Source organism: Astatotilapia calliptera, chromosome 7 (genome assembly GCF_964374335.1).
Source record: "Astatotilapia calliptera chromosome 7, fAstCal68.1, whole genome shotgun sequence".
NCBI lineage: Eukaryota > Metazoa > Chordata > Actinopteri > Cichliformes > Cichlidae > Astatotilapia > Astatotilapia calliptera.
Window position 1 is genome coordinate 42,212,460 of NC_137428.1, and position 18,012 is coordinate 42,230,471.

Here is an 18,012-nt window from a genome sequence, read left to right on the forward strand (position 1 = left end):
CGAGGGGGCGGTGTGGCAGCAATTTTTCACACCAGCCTATTAATTAATGAAAGACCAAGACAGACTTTTAATTCATTTGAAAGCCTGATGCTTAACATTGTCCACCCCAGCAGTGAAACTCAGAAACCAGTCTTACTTGTTATCATCTATCGTCCACCTGGGCCTTACACAGAGTTTCTGTCTGATTTCTCAGACCTTTTATCTGATTTAGTTCTGAGCTCAGATAAAATAATTATTGTGGGTGATTTTAACATCCATGTAGATGCTAAAAATGACAGCCTCAACATGGCATTTAATCTGTTATTAGACTCAATTGGTTTCTCTCAAAATGTAAAAGAACCCACCCACCACTTTAATCACACTCTAGATCTTGTTTTAACATATGGCATCGAACCTGAACATTTAACAGTGTTTCCTGAAAACCCTCTCCTGTCTGATCATTTCCTGATAACATTTACTTTTACAATAATTGATTACACAGCGGTGAAGAGTAGACTTTATCAAAGTAGATGTCTTTCTGAAAGCACTGTAACTAAGTTTAAGAATATAATCCACCCACTGTTATCATCTCCAATGCCCTGTACCAACACAGAGCAAAGCAGCTATCTGAACGCTACCCCAACAGAGGTCGATTATCTTGTTAATAATTTCACCTCCTCACTACGTACGACTCTGGATACTGTAGCTCCTGTGAAAACTAAGGCCTCAAATCAGAAGTACCTGACTCCGTGGTATAATTCTGAAACACGTACCCTAAAGCAGATGACTCGTAATCTGGAGAGGAAATGGCGTGTCACAAATCTAGAGGATCATCATTTAGCCTGGAGAAATAGTTTGCTGCTTTATAAGAAAGCCCTCCGCAAAGCCAGAACATCTTACTATTCATCACTGATTGAAGAAAATAAGAACAACCCTAGGTTTCTCTTCAGCACTGTAGCCAGGCTGACAAAAAGTCAGAGCTCTTTTGAGCCAACCATCCCTTTAACGTTAACTAGTAATGACTTCATGAACTTCTTCACAAATAAAATTTTTATCATTAGAGAAAAAATTACCAATAATCATCCCACAGATGTAATATTATCTACAGCTACTCTTAGTACCATTGATATTAAGTTAGACTCTTTTTCTCCAATTGATCTTTCTGAGTTAACTTCAATAATTACTTCCTCCAAACCATCAACGTGTCTTTTAGACCCCATTCCTACAAAACTGCTCAAAGAAGTCCTGCCATTAATTAATTCTTCGATCTTAAATATGATCAACCTATCTCTAATAATCGGCTATGTACCACAGGCCTTCAAGCTGGCTGTAGTTAAACCTTTACTCAAAAAGCCATCTCTAGACCCAGCAGTCTTAGCTAATTATAGGCCAATCTCCAACCTTCCTTTCATATCAAAAATCCTTGAAAGAGTAGTTGTCAAACAGCTAACAGATCATCTGCAGAGGAATGGTTTATTTGAAGAGTTTCAGTCAGGTTTCAGAGCTCAGCACAGCACAGAAACAGCTTTAGTGAAGGTTACAAATGATCTTCTTATGGCCTCTGACAGTGGACTCATCTCTGTGCTTGTCCTGCTAGACCTCAGTGCAGCGTTCGATACTGTTGATCATAATATCCTATTAGAGCGATTAGAACATGCTGTAGGTATTACAAGTACTGCGCTGCAGTGGTTTGTATCATATCTATCTAATAGACTCCAATTCGTGCATGTAAATGGAGAGTCCTCTTCACACACTGAGGTTAATTATGGAGTTCCACAGGGTTCAGTGCTAGGACCAATTCTGTTTACATTATACATGCTTCCCTTAGGCAGTATCATTAGAAGACATAGCATACATTTTCACTGCTATGCAGATGACACCCAGCTCTATCTGTCCATGAAGCCAGATAACACACACCAATTAGTTAAACTGCAGGAATGTCTTAAAGACATAAAGACCTGGATGGCCGCTAACTTTCTGCTTCTTAATTCAGATAAAACTGAGGTTATTGTACTCGGCCCTGAAAATCTTAGAAATATGGTATCTAATCAGATTCTTACTCTGGATGGCATTACCTTGGCCTCCAGTAACGCGGTGAGGAACCTTGGAGTCATTTTTGACCAGGACATGTCCTTCAACGCACATATTAAACAAATATGTAAGACTGCTTTCTTCCATTTGCGCAACATCTCTAAAATTAGAAATATCCTGTCTCAGAGTGACGCGGAAAAACTAGTTCATGCATTTATTACTTCCAGGCTGGACTACTGTAATTCATTATTATCAGGATGTCCAAAAAACTCACTGAAAAGCCTTCAGCTAATCCAAAATGCTGCAGCAAGAGTCCTGACAGGGACTAGAAAGAGAGAGCATATTTCTCCTGTTTTGGCTTCCCTTCATTGGCTTCCTGTTAAATCCAGAATTGAATTCAAAATCCTGCTCCTCACATACAAGGTCTTAAATAATCAGGCCCCATCTTATCTTAATGACCTTGTAGTACCATATCACCCTATTAGAGCGCTCCGCTCTCGCTCTGCAGGCCTACTTGTTGTTCCTAGAGTATTTAAAAGTAGAATGGGAGGGAGAGCCTTCAGTTTTCAGGCCCCTCTTCTGTGGAACCAGCTTCCAGTTTGGATTCAGGAGACAGACACTATCTCTACTTTCAAGATTAGGCTTAAAACTTTCCTTTTTTCTAAAGCATATAGTTAGGGCTGGACCAGGTGACCCTGAATCCTCCCTTTGTTATGCTGCAATAGATGTAGGCTGCCGGGGGATTCCCATGATGCATTGAGTTTTTCCTTTCCAGTCACCTTTCTCACTCACTATGTATTAATAGACCTCTCTGCATTGAATCATATCTGTTATTAACCTCTGTCTCTCTTCCACAGCATGTCTTTATCCTGTCTTCCTTCTCTCACCCCAACCGGTCGCAGCAGATGGCCGCCCCTCCCTGAGCCTGGTTCTGCCGGAGGTTTCTTCCTGTTAAAAGGGAGTTTTTCCTTCCCACTGTCGCCAAAGTGCTTGCTCATAGGGGGTCATATGATTGTTGGGTTTTTCTCTGTATCTATGAAGCGCCTTGAGGCGACTTTTGTTGTGATTTGGCGCTATATAAATAAAATTGAATTGAATTGAATTGAATTGAATTCCCTTAGAAATGCACAAGTGCAGATTCATGTAGATGGTGTGGAAATTGAAAGAGTACTTGAACATAAGTTTCTTGGTGTGATTATAGATGATAAATTAAACTGGAAGTCTCATATAAATCATATACATAACAAAATTTCAAGAAGTGTCTCAATCTTGAGTAAAGTAAAACACATTCTGGACCACAAATCACTCCACATTCTCTATTGTTCCCTGATTGCACCGTATTTGAATTACTGTGCAGAGGTTTGGGGCAATACTTACAAATGTTCGCTATCATCAATCTTTATATTACAAAAAAGGGCCATAAGGATAATCCATAAAACTGGTTACAGAGATCATACAAATTCACTATTCTTAAAATCAAAAATTCTAAAATTCACAGATCTGGTTCATTTTCTCACAGCACAAATTATATATAAAGCAATAAATAACCTGCTTCCTGACAATATTCTAAAAATGTTTTCTAAAAGGGAACGGGGATACAATTTGAGGGGGGAATTAAATTTAAAACATCCTCGTATCCGTACAACATTAAAAAGTTTTTGCATCTCTGTGTGTGGAGTGAAGCTGTGGAACAGACTAAGTAAAGATATGAAGCAATGTCCAAGCATGGCACAGTTTAAAAAGCGGTTTAAGGATATGGTTATTACAGGGTACAGGGAAAAGGTAGAGATTTGATAGGGTGTTCTTGTCTAATATTTAAATGTGTGTGCGCATGCACGGGTTTGTTGGTATGGGTATATATATATATATATAATTGTAGGTTGTGTATCCTTGAGGTGTTAATGGGGTTATTGAAAATGTGTATATGTGCGTATGTGTGTATATACGTATGTATGGATAGATAGAAACATATATGTGTATATATTAAAAAAAAAAAAAAATTACACATAACATATAATGTAATTGCAAGGAGGTATTTCTGTAGTCTATTGATACTAGATAGTGGAAAAGGGGTGGGATTAAATAAGCTTATGCTTCTTCCTGCTCCTTTTTGAACATGGACGTTATTTGGAGTTGTGGTTGCTCGTTTTCCTTTTGTTTGCTTTGTTCATTTGTCTCTTTTAATTCTATTTTTTTTTTTATACTTTTTCAACATGTTCAAAATAAAGATTCAATCAATCAATCAATCTGCACATCCATCTTGAAAATACCCCATTTCACCACATCCCAAGCGAACCAGTTTGAGATGATTAAAGGTTTGAGATTTGGCACCACCTTCTCCTGTTAGCAACTTCCACTCCAGCAAGATATTTTCATACATAGAATACCTGAGTGTTATGCAAGCTAAAGTCCCTTGGTAATTCCGTCACCATGTGTCTCCTTTCCTGTAAGATAGCCATAATTTCAAAATACTCGTTATGCTATATTTTAAGTACTGGGTAAGTAAATTTTATTACTGGTTAATTCTATGGTGATTTCAGGAAAAACAACCATAACGTCTCCATCTCTTGCCAGTAAAGAGAAGCCAACAACAGATGTGTGACAGCTCAATTTTAACTTTTTTTCTTTTTATTTAAAAAAGGATATTTAAAGCTTGCATGCTGTCATAAACACTTGAACAACTTTGATGCATACAGTGTGACTATTTATCCTGAATGATCATCACATCTTAAAGATCTCATCGTCAAAGTAGATTAAATAAAAGTTTGTTTTTTTATTGATTATGAATTCTGTTGCTGGAGTCTGAATTTGGTCCTTTTTGTTCCATGATTTCTAACATTTTAAAATATTTTTCATACTTAAATGTTTCAGATCATCAGTATTGAATAACAGACAAACATAATCTGCGGATTTAAAAAATGTAAATAAATAATGATTTAATGTTTTAAAGGAATTTATTAAAGTGGACCTTAAACACTACATATATTATTCATGAAATAAATCTAAAACAACTGCTGTAGATTTAAGACTGTGTGCGACTTGGTTTAAGCCATACGTGTTTACATTTTTTAGAACGTTAGAAGGTGTTGAGCACCATCTCGTGCCTGTAGAGAACATAACTTCACTGGGTTGGTTGATTGCTGCTAAGAGTTTGTTGCTTAGAGTAGTTTGTTAGTTAACTAGTGACAGAATTGATCATTTAGTGTAAACAAGGAAACTAAAACCAAAAAGCAGTGTAAGGGGTTGCTTTTGTACTGCCCCCTGCTGCAGCGGTTTTTATTTTTAAAAAGGCAAAGATACACTGCCCACTTTCATTCTGTCTCTTTAGCAGTAAGTGGTTTGTATGTTGTGTGTTAGTGTTGGGATTTCATTGTGCTTTGGTAAAAAAAGATATATTTTGTGATGTGATGCACATGTAGTAACCTGTTATTTTATGTATTGGTTGGATGTGCTGGCACAAGATGGCCCTCAACTGTTATAAATGCTTCAACTTAAACACTTATTTCTTAAATCCAGCTTCACAGACAGTGTTTACCTTTATGTTCTTTTAGAGTAGGGCTCCATGCTGTAATTAGTAGTAGAGATTTAAAATATTCTAGTGTTTTGTGTAGATCTAATATTTGGCAGTAGTCTATTCCGGAGTCTGGGACCTGCAACAGAGAGATGTAGCAGGTCCTTTCACAGCGAGATTTAGGTTTCGACCTTGGAATAAATAACATTAGTTTGCATTGTTTGCATGCATTGATAGAAGCTCAGATAGGTAAGAAGGGGCTCGTCTTACCTATCTGTTTAAAAACAAAACGTAAAATGTTAATTTGGTTCCTGTAACTAATAGGAAGCCAGTGTAAAGAGGCCAACACTGGGTTATATGCTCCCTCCATTTTGTACTAGTCAACAGACAAGCAGTTGCATTTTTGGACCAACTGGAGACGATAAATAGAGGACTGGTCGAAACCAAAGTATGCTGTAGACTCGCCCACTGATATATTCACATTTATAAGGCTGTTCTTGGTTTGCTTGCATGTAATTTATAGACTTCGTCAAAAAAGGTATTGTGTTAGATCCCAAGAGTTCTGTCTCAGAGGTTTGTGCTGAATTTAGAAAAAGACCATTCAAATTTGCAGCTCCTTCCTCTTGTAATCAGCTGCAGAGTAAACAAAAATGTATCGAACTTAATAAATCTAAGGCAATTTTAAATGTCTTGAATGCAGTTAATTCAGGCTGCTAATGTTTTGCCTGAATATTATTATTTGTTTCAATTAGTTTTAAGAAGGTATTCATTCTTTATTGACACTGAAGTTTAAAAATGTTGGTTGCTTCTTTGCTTTGTTTGTTTTGTTTTTTTACTTTCTGCCTGTACTTAACTGGTGTATGGATTTGTGTGTCTGTTTTATTCATTTATGAAACTTATAAACAATGGCTGTGCGTGTTTAGTTTAGGTTGCATGTAGCTACTAATACTAGTCATAGTTTGGTGTCCCCAACAGAAACCAGTCCTAAGAATAATCAATTGAATCTGTGCCTTTGACTGACCATTTTTTGTGCAATTGTGTGTCATGTTCAGCAAAACCAGAAAATTATGCTCATGTAGTCACACTAATGAGAAACTTCCAGAGCAGAAAAACCTGTAGATAGCCGAGAAAAATGCATGAAGATCGATCCATATTTTCTGCTCATTCACACACACACAGACGCACACACACGCGCACACACACAACCTGAACATAATAGCTGAAAGTTGGACTTGACAGAAATCAACATCACTCCTCCGGCCGTCTGTCTCCCAATCAATATTACCCCTCCTTTTCCCTCCTCTTATTATCAGTACTAATCTATATCTCTTTGTCTCGCTTTCTTTAGAGTCCTATCTCCTTCACTCCCTGTCTTTTCTCTAAATTACATTGAGGACAGTACACTGTTATGGAGGTAACAAATTTAAAATGACCTACATCGGAATTAGAGAGAAAGCAGGCCATCACACCCGAAGGGCAGTCGCTGACAGAAAAGTGGAAGAATGAAAAGAAAAGATGGAAAAAGAAAGCAGAGGAGCGTTGATTGGAAGTTGATTGTGGAGATTTCACTTCTCCTGTTTTTTTGTTTTTCGCTTTTCTCTTTTGGACAAAGGCAACAAGAAAATGAGGAGGAGATGAAAAGCACAAATGCCTGAGAGTCCTCATGGGCTTCTCTGCATCCACACAAAAAACAAAATGACAGCGATAATAAAAGTGATCACTAAAGCTTGTCTTGGGCATGAGCCACAGGCGTGGAAACAGCGCCAGTATTCTCAGTGAGCTGTGGTCTTTTGTGGGGCCATGTGTCACGGTCAGAAGCTTCCCATCCTGAAATGTACTCCCACAATAAAGGCAGAGTGGAGAGTGTTAGGCTTTTCATTTGGCAGGGCCATTATCAGAAAGGCCTGAAAGGACTGGAAATGACCCAGGTTTGCTCAGGCTGGGACACCCTGCGCCTCTTCGGCTTCTTTTATTTTTTTTTTCATTTTCTGTTGATTCTTTCATCACTGACCCCAAAGCCTCATTATCGCCTGCAGCTTCAGGCAGTGCACATCCAAAGTGAACTGTCAGGGCTGCTGCATAAAAATGACTTCATTACTAGCTATTCCAGAATGTACTCATATGAAAATCTTGTAATGTTTTTTTCTCTGTTATCATTAATAAAACTCAGGAACACACCCAAGTTAATGAAATAAAATGCATGTATTGTGTGCATTTTTTTAAAATACATTTTTTAGTTTTATAGCTGGACTTTGTCCCACATTTGTTGCACTTTGTTTTGACACAGTCACATACACACCTGCCACCCCACAATACTCATAAGAAGAAATAAAAACTGCAATTTGCTTGATTTTTCCAATATTGTGCATCTTTACATTATGCAGTCACTTTTCTTTTGCAGTACACACATTAGGACTTTAGCATGTCTGATACCAAGACCTGAGACAAGACATGAATAGATCCATGGTATTGTATCAAACTTTCCATATTTTTAGTAAAAAAAAAAAAAAAAAAAAATATATATATATATATATATATATATATATATATATATTTTTTTTTTTTTTCCTATTAATCACCCCTTTAAAACCCCTTTTTTCTAATATTTTCTTCTGTTTAACATGTTTCTCATGTATGACTGTGTTTGGAAACTGCAGTATTCATTTAACCTTAGTAATTCCACAAAGTGCTTCTCATTGTCTGTCTTGTCCATCCATCGTATGTCTATGGCAACAGCACTGCCAATGATGGGATAAAAGGATGAATCAGTGATTTGTCTTGTGCATACTGACCTGTTATTAGTTTGACCTGTAATCAAACTAATAACACTGTAATTTGTAGCAATCCCCTTTACCACCTGAGCTGTAGCTTTTTAAATATTTACATATTATTATAAAAGTAACTGACATGTTTTTATTTATAGTGGATTGCTCTCATTGGCATGTTCTTATTGCCATGGTTTAAGTATTTTCCAGCACTTACCGATGGTCATTAACACGGGTAAATGACTGAAATTATATGACTGTGGATACAAGTGGTTGAATTGAGCAGCAACTGTGCTCAGACTTGGAGAAGGGATGAGGAACTCAGACATGTGGTGGGAAGCTTTTAAGTCAAGACATGAGGTGGTTCGGCTCTTCCTGGGCGCCTCTACTTCAATGTTTTTAGGATGGGCTCATTTCTAAACTCTGGGAAGAAACCCTCAGAATGGACCGGAGAGATTTTAGTATATCCAGCCTGAAAACACCTTGGGACTGGGACTCTGCAGATGTCCCAGTCTTTCTGTCTCCTGTAAACTCAAACATACAGATGTAACGGTACCAAACCTTGACCCAGTGATTTTGCAAACTCCATTTTCTCAATCATATGACTTGACCCAGTGATGACACAAGATTGAACATGATTGAGCATGATTGCACAAACTCATTGCTATTGATGTTATTTCAGTTTCTGGCCTACTGGCTTATATACAATTAAGATCAAAGACTTGACTGAACACATACACTATTGTCAGAAGTCGAAGTCTCTTGTCATTGCCTCCTCAAAGTTTCTTAAGTCAGTCTCATTTGTCCCATCAGCTGTTGAGCAACTCACATTTTGTCATCAGTAAAACATGGCACATTGCACAATGTTTGAATGTAGACATGAAGCCTGATCTGCTGTTTTAATAACTGATTTATTGCTATTTTCCTGTCTGTGTTTTTTTTCTACCCTACTTTCAAGTGTTTAATGATCACCTCATGTTTCCTGAGTCAGTTGTTAAATGGCTCTTTGTGGGTAGTGTTGGGACATCTACTTTAATTATTCTAACTAATCTTTAGAGAAATATCCCATAGATTTATATTCAGGATTGCAACATCTCTCATATCTTTATCACTAATTGTTTCAATTGTTGTTGAGTTTCAGACCAAAGAGCATGTTTCCCTAACCTCATCCAGACTCCGCTGCTCTGAAAAAAAAAACACCATAGTAGCATAGTATGGATTTTACAGTTCACATCTAGTTATCGAGTTCAATTTTTTTAAACTCTTGGCAAGGTTGTGCACATCTAATTGTCGTTCCTTCATCCACCTCTGTATTTTCTTTTCAGGTCTTGATCCATCTCAGCGTCAGGCAGTGGAAAAGTTGATCTCAGCGTCTCCGTGTCAGTTCGACCACGCTGCCCTGTTCACCATTTTACAGAAACACACACTCCAGCATCGAATGAACGACTCCTTCTCCTGCCTGGTATGTGAACAAGAACCTTTTCATCATTCGTCTTCATTGACTATCCACAATACTGCTCATTCATCACACAAACTTTCTTCTATCATCTATACCAAAATACGTAAGCTGCTTAAAATCCTCATGAAACAGAGCAGTTAAAGAAGAACCTGCAGTGAGCTTGTAATGGTATTGCTAAAACAAGTTGTTTAATTAAAGTTTATGAATCACCAAAAAAATAACCAACAAGTACTTTAATACGTAGATAATATTTGTGTACATACAGTACATTTTACCTTCAGGGTTCTCAGTCTATAATGATGGCTTGACTGTGCAACCAAAACAATAAGAGGATTGTTTTTGGTTTCTGGTACTGCCAGTAAATTTGCCGGGTAGCAGAAAAAAGTGGACGCTACAAAACAGAAAGGTTCCCACTAATGAAGTGTGAGAATAATAGAAAGACAAAAGTAAAACAACACACTGATGCAAAGAGCTCCAAATGTTGTTGATGTTTTTAAAAAGGCATTCAGTTGGAATCATTTCTAAAAAAAAAAAAAACAACAACTAGTAAGTAACATCAAATACTTATTAGACTAAAACGAATGGATGGTAAAATGCATGGTGTTCACAATAAATTATTAATTACTGCCATACATTCTTTATAGAAATATCTACACACACTCTGATCACAACCAGACTTTCAACTATTGGATAAATTGATGACTTTTAAATAAAATTCAACTTCTTTTGTACATCACGTAGATGTATAGCTACTGTGACTTTCTAAAATATATTTTAAAAAAGCACACCTGTCCACCTGTTTTTTTTTAAATTACATCAGAATATTTTCATGAGCTAATACTGTCTATACTGTGGCAGGCTGTCCAGAGTGTACAGCGCCTTATGGATGAGCAGAAGAAATGAATAGTTGGATGGATTAATGTGTGTGTGGAAAAATTACAACATATATAAACATTTTCTGCATCTAGTAACATTTTTTGTCTGTTTTTATAGCTAGGATACAGTTAGATATTTAATATAGTTATAATTTATAGCTTTATGTCTGTACATGTAGTATATGTGTAAATAATCAAATCAGTCTATTCATTAACCGACCAAAGATTATTCAACAACTACTTTTAATGTTGTTTAATGCTTTCTCAACAGCTCAGTTACTTCTTAAAACAGAATAATTGCTACAATGCCTTCCAGTCAGGTTTTAGACAGAACCACAGCACTGAAACCGCTCTGACCAAAGTGTTTAATGACATATGTCTGAATACAGACAGTGGAAAAATGTCAGTCCTAGTTTTACTGGATCTCTGTGCAGCATTTGATACAGTTGACCACAACATATTACTCAAACGACTGGAGAACTGGACAGGTCTTTCAGGAACTGTACTAAACTGGTTCAATTACATACGTAGAAAACAGGAAATACTTTGTATCAATAGGTAACTTCACATCTGAGCAGACAAGTATCACATGTGGAGTTCCCCAAGGTTCCATCTTGGGACCCCTTCTGTTTAACATCTACATGCTCCCACTGGCACAGATTATAAACAACAACAAAATAAACTATCACAGCTATGCAGATGACACACAAATATATATCACAATGTCACCAGGAGACCGAGGCCCTGTACAGGCTCTTGGTAAATGCATTGAGGAAATCAATGACTGGTTGTGCCACAATTTTCTCCAGCTAAACAAAAACAAAACTGAGGTAATAGTCTTTGGCGCCAAAGAAAAACGATTACAGGTCACCAGAGAACTTCAATCTATACATCTAAAAACCACAAACCAGGCGAGAAATTTGGGTGTAGTGATGGATGCAGACCTAAACTTAGAAAAACACATTAAGACAATAACAAAGTCAGCTTACTATCACCTCAAGAATATTTCAAGGATAAAAGATCTGATGTCTCAACAGGACCTGGAAAAACTAGTCCATGCATTCATCTTTAGTAGGCTTGATTACTGTAACAGCATCTTTACAGGTCTACCTAAAAAATCAGTCAGACAACTACAGCTCATTCAGAACTCTGCTGCTCGAGTCCTCACTAAGACCAAAAAAGTGGACCACATCAGTCCAGCTCTGAGGTCCTTACACTGGCTGCCTGTCCGTCAGAGGATAGACTTTAAAGTTCTGATGCTGGCCTATAAAGCTCTGAATGGTTTAGGACCAAAATACATCAATGACCTCCTGACCCAGTATGAACCATCCAGATCCCTCAGGTCATCTGGATCTGGTCTTTTATCAGTTCCCAGAGTCAGAACCAGACACGGAGAAGCTGCATTCAGCTTTTATGCTCCTTATATCTGGAACAAACTCCCAGAAAGCCTCAGATCAGCTGAAACACTCAGTTTATTTAAATCCAGGTTGAAGACTCACCTGTTCTCAGCTGCATTTGAATAAAGCACCAAATCCACACTTTAAGCTTAAATTTCAAAACTTACATTTAACTACTGATCTTATCTATTTCTGATTTTATATACTGTTGTTTGTTTGTTTGTTTGTTAATTAGTTAGTTAGTTTATTTGCTTGTTTTAATCAATTTTAAATCATGCTTTTTATTTGTTCTTGTTTCTAATGTCTCTGTAAAGCACTTTGAATCACCTTGTTGTTGAATTGTGCTATACAAATAAACTTGCCTTGCCTTGCCTTGCCTTGCCTTTAACCGGTTAATCCCTGGATTTTTTACTCACAACATAATCCCCAAATTCACTCACCTCGCCAATTGTGAGGCCAAAATGAATAACACACTATTTGAACAAAAGATAAAAAGATAAACTTAATATATTTTTTCTTCTCCTTAACAAAAGATAAAATAAGAATTAAAAGCTTTTTAACAATGAATCGGTACGCACTGATGTCACTGAACTTCATTTTAGCACTAGACAAGCCGTTCAGCTAATTTGTCATGCTCGGTGACCTTCAAATAATGGTGACGGGTTGCATTTTAACAACAGATGCAGCCTGGCCCCAGTCCAGGGACCTCCTAGGTGGAAATAGTCATCTTTTCAAACGTGAATAATTTGTGATGCCTTCAGTTGTGCTTAAATGTCTGCTGGTTTTGGATTAGTGCTCCAACAAAATAAGAATTTTTAAACTCGTAAATATAATTTTAATTTAGGTTCTGCTGTTTTCTATCCAAATTATTGTTGAAGCACTGCATATTTAAAAAATGAATGAAAACAAAAATAACTAAAACTTTTCAGAACAGTTTGAAGAATGAAAGAGATGTAGGAGCTCAGTGCGTGTGTGTGTGTTCAGCCTGGGGCGCTCTCTCACACTGATTAAGGGGATAAGCACTCTAATCAATACTTTCCAAATAGGAACATGACCCTCATGGACAACTGCTGTTCTGAGTCAATGGAGGAGGAGGAAGCAGTGAAGTGAAGCCTAAATAAGCGAGTCCATATGTGTATGTGATTTTTTTGTTGTTGTTGTTTTTTTGTTTTTTATAGTGTGTGCAGTTGTGGTTGGGAAGCATTGATCCAAATCCACAAAGTGTTGTTCATTAACAAAATATACCAATGGAAGTTTTCATTAAAGAAAAAAAGGAATCAATCTTTTAATATCTTTTTTATTAGTAAAAGTAATTCAAGTGATTTTCTTTTTCTTTTATTTTTAAAGGTTATTTATAACATTTTAAGTTCGAAATGACATCAAATCACCCAAGATAAAAGTACAAAGGACAGAGAAAAGAAAACAACAGCAACAACAACACTGGTTAGTCAGTCCATATTAAAAGTACAAGAGAAATAATGGAGTCCGAACAAAATGGTCTTCTGTGTGAAGTTAGACAGGGCAACAGAAAGTTCAGAGTCTAAAAGATGTGGGGAACAAGTCCAAGAAGGAGTTAGGGTCCGGCAGAGGTGTAGTTTCACATAAACATAAAGTGCAGGTGAATGGGTTAAACATTGTTGATTCTCTGTTAATATGATTGAGAAAAGAGTTCCAGATTTTAAAAAATTTAAAGTGAGTGTTAGCAAGACCATAACGAACCTCTACAATATACAGAAATGCAATCATCTCACATAGGGCTAGCACTGCAAGTATACCCTCTGGCTTTAATTTTAAGTCATAGATCCAGCTATATATATTAAATATCTCTTCCCAGAAACACCTAAGTGTAGGGCAAGACCAGAAAAGGTGGCCAAGAGTTCCTTCCATTGCTTTGCATTTATCACACAATGAGGAAATACATGTATGTAGGTGCTGTAAGTTTAAAAAGTGCAGTAAACTGGCTGACTAGGTGTTTGTAGAAGTTTTAATCAAATAATCATAAAAGTCATTATGAGCAGGAGGCTGATCCAGATGGGAGAAAGAGTGTTTAACCAAACATTCAAGTGATTTTCAAACAAGGGAATGATCACCGGGAACCAAATTGCCTGCTCTATGTGCAGTATTTTTTTGTTGAGGAAAATAAGCTCTCAGTTATTGGAGCTTAATATTTTATTCACATAAATATGTGAATGTGCTTGGAGAATATGATAGCCTGTGCAAAGAGACACGATAACTTCATATTATTTATGACAACTTCCTTCTATCCTTTAAAATTCACAGAATTATCATTGAATGAAGATACCCTAAACTTTAAAACTGGTCAAGTCAATCCCTTGATGTCTTCAGCTCATACACATTTCAAAGTATGAAAACGCATTCACACTTGAAATTAGGCCAGAAATGAGTAATACTGATGAAAAGTGCAGTTGAGTAATACTTCCTAGTTTGAAAGTTTCAGACCTCAAAAGACTGCATCACAATTTCTTGTAAAATTCCACTGTAAAATTGCTTTTAAATAGCCTTTTAAAACCTGCTCCCATATCTACTCTTGCAAAATATACATATAAATGTTTAAGATAAGATAAGTCCTTTGAGTTAATGACTGGCGTTGGGACGTGGTGGTGGTCCAGGGTGTTGTCATTGCGGGCCCTGGATCCTATTTTTTTTTGCAGTGAGGTCTGTGGAATAGGGGTCCTTACTGAGTCAGTTGTTAGCATGGTTCTCTCCTTCTGAGGGTACTCCTTTACCTCCCGGTCATATGTATCCCAACCCTCCCCGCTACTCCCTTAAACAACACACCACTCCCAGACATAGGGTCTGCATGGACCACAGTGGTTTGGGCCATTTATATGAATTTGCTTGATGTGCTGTGCGATGACCTGCCCCTGGTTTTTAATTACATTGTAGTCAATGACCAACAGTCAGGTGCTCATGTCACATCTATTCCATCAGTTTTAATAGCACTCTAGTTTACACAAAGTTATACCCATCTTTTTCACTTTGTACACATACAGTGGTACGAAAAAGTGTTCGTCCCTTCCACAGTTCCAAGACAAAAACCATTGCTAAGCAAAAGGAACATAAAGGTTCGCCTCCGTTCCTCCAGAAAGCAGCTTGATGATCCCAAAGACCTTTGGGAAAATACTCTGTGGACTGACGAGACAAAAGTTTAACTTTGGAATGTGTGTCCCCAATTACATCTGGCATAAAACTAACACAGCATTTTAAAAAAAGGAACATTATACCGACAGTAACATATGGTGGTGGTAGTATGAGGCTGGTCTGGGGCTGTTTTGCTCAGGACCTAGAAGACTTGCTGTGGTAAATGGAACCATGAATTCTTCTGTCTACAAAAACATCCTGAAGGAGAATGTCCGGCTGGCTGTTTGTGACCTCAAGCTGAAGTGCAGGAGCAGGACAATGATCCAAAATGCACCAGCAGGTCCTCCTCCAAATGGTTTAAGAAAAATGTTGGAGTGGCCTAGGCAAAGTCCTGACCTGAATATGATTGAGATGCTGTGGCATGACCTTACAAAGGTGGTTCATGCTTGAAAACCCTCCAATGTAGCTGAATTACTGTCACAGGCTGGGTCTCCGACCCAGCACTCTGAGTTCTCTTTGTATTTTTCTCATTTTTTGATATGTTATTAGTTTTTGTGTTATTTCCTATTTTGCCTTTAGTTTGGGCAGTTATTGGTTATTGTTCCTGGGCTTTTTATGTTTGGGGTTTTGTATTCATTCATCACGTATTAGGTCTGTCTTATTGTGTTGTCATGTTTAGTTTTCAGTGTTTCCTGTTTTATTCTGACAGTGTCGTGTGTTCTTTGGTCATTGTATTTAGTTTCACTCTCTCTTGGTCCTGTCATTAGGGTTATGTTTGTCAGCTGTTCCCCCATGTGTCGCCATTTCCCCTGATCACCTCATGTCTGTATTTAAGCCTTTTGTTTTCTGCTTGCCTTTATCGGTTCGTCTGTTTATTTGACCTCAGTCTTAGTTACGGTTTTCGTTTGTTATGTTGACCTTAGCCTTAGTTTTTGTCTTTGCCTGTTTATTTTCTCCACAGTTATAGTTTTTGGTCTTAGTACCTCTTAGTGTTTTGCCAGTTTGTTTTGGTTTCCTGGTTTATCCCTGCCGTCATTTAAATAAAGCTTCACTTTTCTGTTTAACCTTACAACTCCTCGTCATCATCTGCTTTTGGGTCCTGTTTCCACACACATCGGCGCACCCCGCCGTGACAATTACAACAACTCTGCAAAGATGAATGAGTCAAAATTCCTCCACAGAGATTCATTGCTAGTTATCATAAGTCCTTCATTACAGTTGTTGCTTCTAATGGTGGCCGAACCAGTTATTAGCTGTAGGAGGCAATCACTTTTTCACTCAGAGCCATATAAGTTTGGATTTTTTTCCTCCTTAATCATAAACACCTTAATTTAGAAACTGCATTTTGTGTTTTGTGTTAGCGTTATCTAATATTTACATTTTTGCTGATCTGAAAGTGTGACAAACATACAAAAATATAGGAAATCAGGAAGGGGGCAAACACTTTTTCACACTACCGTACACCAACATACGCACCAATATATCACTTCCAACTTTGACGAGTGGGAAGGGGAGTGGGCGGGTGTTCCTGCACCCTGCCAGGGCAGTGGTTGCCTGGTGGCTCGAGGGCCAGGCTGGCCGCGTCCCAGGGTCGCTGTTCGTTTAGTGGCGCAGTTCTCTGGCACCTGGGGATCGCTGTTGGCTTATGACGGGATGGATGGGCTGTTGCAGAGTAGACTGCCTGTTGCCGCTGGTTCTCTGGAGCTGTTGTCTTTTGGTCGTGAGGGCTCCATCTGGAGCCTCCCTCCTCCTTCTGCTGGGATGGGCACACAGTTGTCATCCTGGGAGGGATTTATTGCAGCTTCTCTCTCTCTCATTTAAATCATGTATTTTTTTCACTGTGGATTCTGAAAACCTCATCCAGTGCATTGTTGGAATTAGGATTCCATATTTGAAGTAAAGCGTTGAAAAGAGCTCTGGTTTAGGAAGACCAAGCCACGAAAAAGTAGTACAAAAAGTCACACAAACACACAAATATGTATTTTATCATGGGTATTGTGCTTGCTTTAGGATGACCCACATTTATTTATGATATAATGCAAAATCTTTATAATAAAACAAAAACAAAAATTGATGTTGTCATGAGGTGATGGATCTGACCATCAGCTGTGCTTTTCTATAACCACCCACCCCCACACCACCCCTTTATTGGGTTATATATAAAGGGGCCTGTAAAAGTGTGCACTGAACTAGACAACATTTGAAGCGCAGTAATTTACCTTCAATTCTAAAAAAAAAAGTTTATCATTAGACATTAAAAACTCTTTGTATCACATCACCATACTTTTGGAGGATGAAGACGCAGGTGTCCTCACCTCCCTTTGAACCTGTCTGAGCATCCTGCTGCTAAATTAACTTTGTGTTATGCTTCTATCATTATAGATCCTAATGTAATTACTTAGGTCTATGCTTGCACACGGTCCAGACTCTCACTCCTTTAATTCTGAAGCTTTCAAATTATTCAGTTATATTTGTACTAATTAGAGGAATCTGCATAAGAAAAACTAACAGGCTCCAGATTGTGTTGTATGGAGAGATAGACTGCCAGCCCTCCTGGGAAAAAATCCAAGTAGGAAAATGTTGGGAGGGATTTACCATGTCTATTTTCCATCTAGAGCTCTCTAGTGGATACATTTATAATGGTGACACTTTTTTTTAAATTACCTATAACACTAATTAACTTTTCAGCTGACATATATACTGTCATGGATGTTAGTAATTAACAAATATTAGCAGATAATACTGCTTAGAGTGAAATACTGTAGCACAAAGCTGTTGTTTATTCAAGTGTAGATCTGCATAAGAACCAAACCAATGAACTAAAAACCAAACCAAGGATTACTGTTGCTAATTATTGTATAAATAAATCTTTTTGATTTGTTTTTAGTATATT

The 18,012-nt window shown here is 37.6% G+C and overlaps 1 protein-coding gene across 4 annotated transcripts in view; it reads left to right on the plus strand.

Moving 5' to 3' along the window:
• cadps2 (Ca++-dependent secretion activator 2) overlaps nucleotides 1–18,012 on the plus strand; it is a 191,182-nt gene that overhangs the window by 63,546 nt on the left and 109,624 nt on the right. For all 4 annotated transcript variants that reach the window (XM_026174892.2, XM_026174893.2, XM_026174894.2 and 1 more), the window contains exon 12: nucleotides 9,612–9,748. In XM_026174892.2, the coding sequence (XP_026030677.2) occupies nucleotides 9,612–9,748 (137 nt within the window). The remainder of the gene's footprint in view (nucleotides 1–9,611; nucleotides 9,749–18,012) is intronic.